The sequence below is a fragment of the Ipomoea triloba genome, chromosome 8, assembly GCF_003576645.1.
Source record: "Ipomoea triloba cultivar NCNSP0323 chromosome 8, ASM357664v1".
Classification (NCBI taxonomy): domain Eukaryota; kingdom Viridiplantae; phylum Streptophyta; class Magnoliopsida; order Solanales; family Convolvulaceae; genus Ipomoea; species Ipomoea triloba.
The window spans coordinates 12,811,570-12,814,349 of NC_044923.1; the positions used below are offsets into that span (position 1 = coordinate 12,811,570).

Genomic DNA, 2,780 nt, shown 5'->3' on the forward strand with positions numbered 1-2,780 from the left:
GGGGGGGGGGGGGGGGAAGATAGTGAGGTTTAGCTTGTGACTAAATATTCTGTTTAATGGCTATGCTATTAAGATGCTTCAATATCTGTGGGTTTTCGTTTCATGTGGAAAATTTTTATGTTTTGTCTTAATGGTCAGTAGTTTTCAATTTGGTTTACTCATTTTTTTTTTTCTTTTCCTGTTTTGGATGATGAGGGAAATCCCACAACACTTTCGGGGGTGTAGGTAAATCCTGCTGGGCCTTAGTGAGCCTTAGTGACCCTAGCTGACAAATAGCTGAATGGCTCAAACAAGGGGGCAAAGAGACTCATGACCTTGTGGTTACAACTGTGGATCTCTTGCCGTCTTGCCGGGGTTACCCCTGGTTTACTCTCTTTGTGATAGAGATTGCATGAGCTTCTTGTAGGGCTGACTAGTTGAATTAACATTTTTTGTGTTTGAGTTCAACCTGATAAAATAAGCGACCTGTGCCAATTTCCTCTTGTTTAATAAATACGCACTCTTGAATATTTGCCCTTACATTTTTACTGCTTTTGTGTTTATGTTCTTCATGATGTGGGCTTTCCATATCTGCAAATTTGTCGTCTTGTGCATTTTACATAATATGTTTTGGCGCTAGGTGGATGAAGCAATTGAGAAGTTTGATGAACATGCACCACCTATGGCAAAGAAACTTGTTAGTCAAGCCCATATTGTAGTGCAAAAGGCATCTCATGTGGCTCAAGATTTGATACAGGAAGCTAAAGTTGCTGGTCCACGTGCAGCTATCTACCATGCCAGTACAATGTCCAAGCAATTTGGAGTGAGTCAGTTTGCAGTGTTATGGTTCCATATAAACCTTTCCCCTGCCTTGCATAGCATAGCAGAGATAGCTACTCCGACAGCTGCTCACTGGTCCGAGAAGTATAACGAGTTGGTTAAAGCTATGAAAGCAAAGGGCTATGATATCTTCTACTATGTGCCCTTGGTTCCCGTGGAAGAAATCTCCAAGGCATACAAGCAGGTCGAGGCAGCTGCAGCAAAGAAGGATGATGACATCACTCCATCTAGTTCGACTGAATCTTTAACAGAATAGGATGGTAATGTGCCTGAACCTTGTGAATTATGAAGTTGGTGTGTTTTAATTTATGTGTAGGTTGGTGTGGTTGGGTTTGAAGACTGAAGAGTTTCAGTAGGGAAACCCATTGTATAAATGACTAGACATCATCCTCTGTACCATTTGATGTGAGAATGCAGTGTCCTTTGTTTGATTTTCTGCTTCTTCTATTCAGTGTGCTCTCTAGATATTATTAGTTTGTGCATATAAATATGTTGTGAAATTTGACATTCTCTTGGAACTTTTTGTTCTATAATTAAGATATATGTGTCCAGCTTGGTGGCGTGCCTGTGTACTCGGGAGTTCAAATCCCTTGTATGGTAAAACCAATCTGGTCAGCACTTTGTCTTAATTGAGATGGTCTGGTGCGAATAGGGATTAGTCTAAGTATGGTATGGGCTTAAAAGTTCCTCCTACAGTTAGGGCTTACTTAAGTATGGTATGGGCTTAAAAGTTCCTCCTACAGTTAGGGCTTACTTAGAACACTTTGTGGTCTAACCAAAAAAAAAAAAAGAAGAAGATATGTGTGTATACTATATCTACAAGTACAGTGGAGGATTAACTGATTGAAATGCAGGTCATAGTGGTGAAGAGGGTGAAGGGGATGACTAATTCTGGGAATGAGAATGAGCAATAAAGTATAGTGGATGGTGAATTTGAGGATTCTCAATTTTCTGGTTATGATGTTAACTTTAATGTTGCTGATACAACAACTACCAATGTGGTGGAAGAATTTGGCATTTCAATTGCTCAGTTAAATGAAGTTGAGTGTGTTGATTGAGAAGATTTAAGGAGCATTAGTAAATTTTGAGGGAAAAGAAGGGTCCAAATTTGTTCTAGTTTTCAATGAATCAAAATTTATGGAGGATTTTAAAATTTTAGAAGGGGTGTTTTTTAAAGATACCAAAGAATTTATGTGGGCAGTTGAATGGCAAAATTGTCCTGGTTATATATATGGTGAAGTTGAAAGATGAACAATATTGATTCATTGATTGATAAGAGCAGTTTTCCAAGATTGTATATCTATTATTGTACATGTAAATCAGGTTTTTTTAAATGGATATAGGCCCTTAATTGGTGTAGATGAATGCCATTTAAAGGGAAGATAGAAAAGAGGGCAGTTGTTAAGTGCAGATGGAGTAGATCCTAATAACAGGTATCCAATTGCTATGCTATGGTTGAAGAAGGGGAGTTGAAAGAAACTTGGAAGTGGTTTCTTGAGTTATTAGATGATGATCTTAAGATTTATTAGAATCCAATTTCTAATAAACCAAAGGGATTAGTACTTGCTTTTGAAGAGGTATTCCTAGGCGTAGAACACAGGCTTTGTGTAATGCCATCTCTATGCTAATCTTAGCAACAATGGATATGATAACTCATGAAACAAAGTTTTTGGGCTGCTTGCAAATCATCTATAGGAAGTCAATTTCAAAGGCATTTGGAACTTGGAAGGAATACTTGTACAATTTGTGCGAGTCATTTTTTTTTTTCTCCCATGTAGGTGCGCAACCGCGTGCCACTTGTGGTGCCGCTATCACAAGGTCTTTGACTTGTGCGAGTCATTTAACAACTCAATTTGCCATGCAAGTGATAAGTACATAATAAGGATATTCACACCCTTATTTTGACAATTGCAAAGCCTAGTTGGCATTTTTTTTTTAATTACGTGTGTTCCAATTCTGAC

General features: G+C 38.2%; 1 protein-coding gene across 1 annotated transcript in view; it reads left to right on the forward strand.

The window, feature by feature from the left end:
* The window catches only part of LOC116027584 (REF/SRPP-like protein At1g67360), a 2,663-nt gene extending 1,403 nt beyond the window's left edge, over positions 1 to 1,260 (forward strand). Inside the window, exon 3 of the mRNA XM_031269287.1 lies at positions 620 to 1,260. Within this exon, the coding sequence (XP_031125147.1) occupies positions 620 to 1,075 (456 nt within the window). The 3' untranslated portion in view covers positions 1,076 to 1,260. The remainder of the gene's footprint in view (positions 1 to 619) is intronic.
* The last annotated feature ends 1,520 nt before the right edge of the window (positions 1,261 to 2,780 follow it).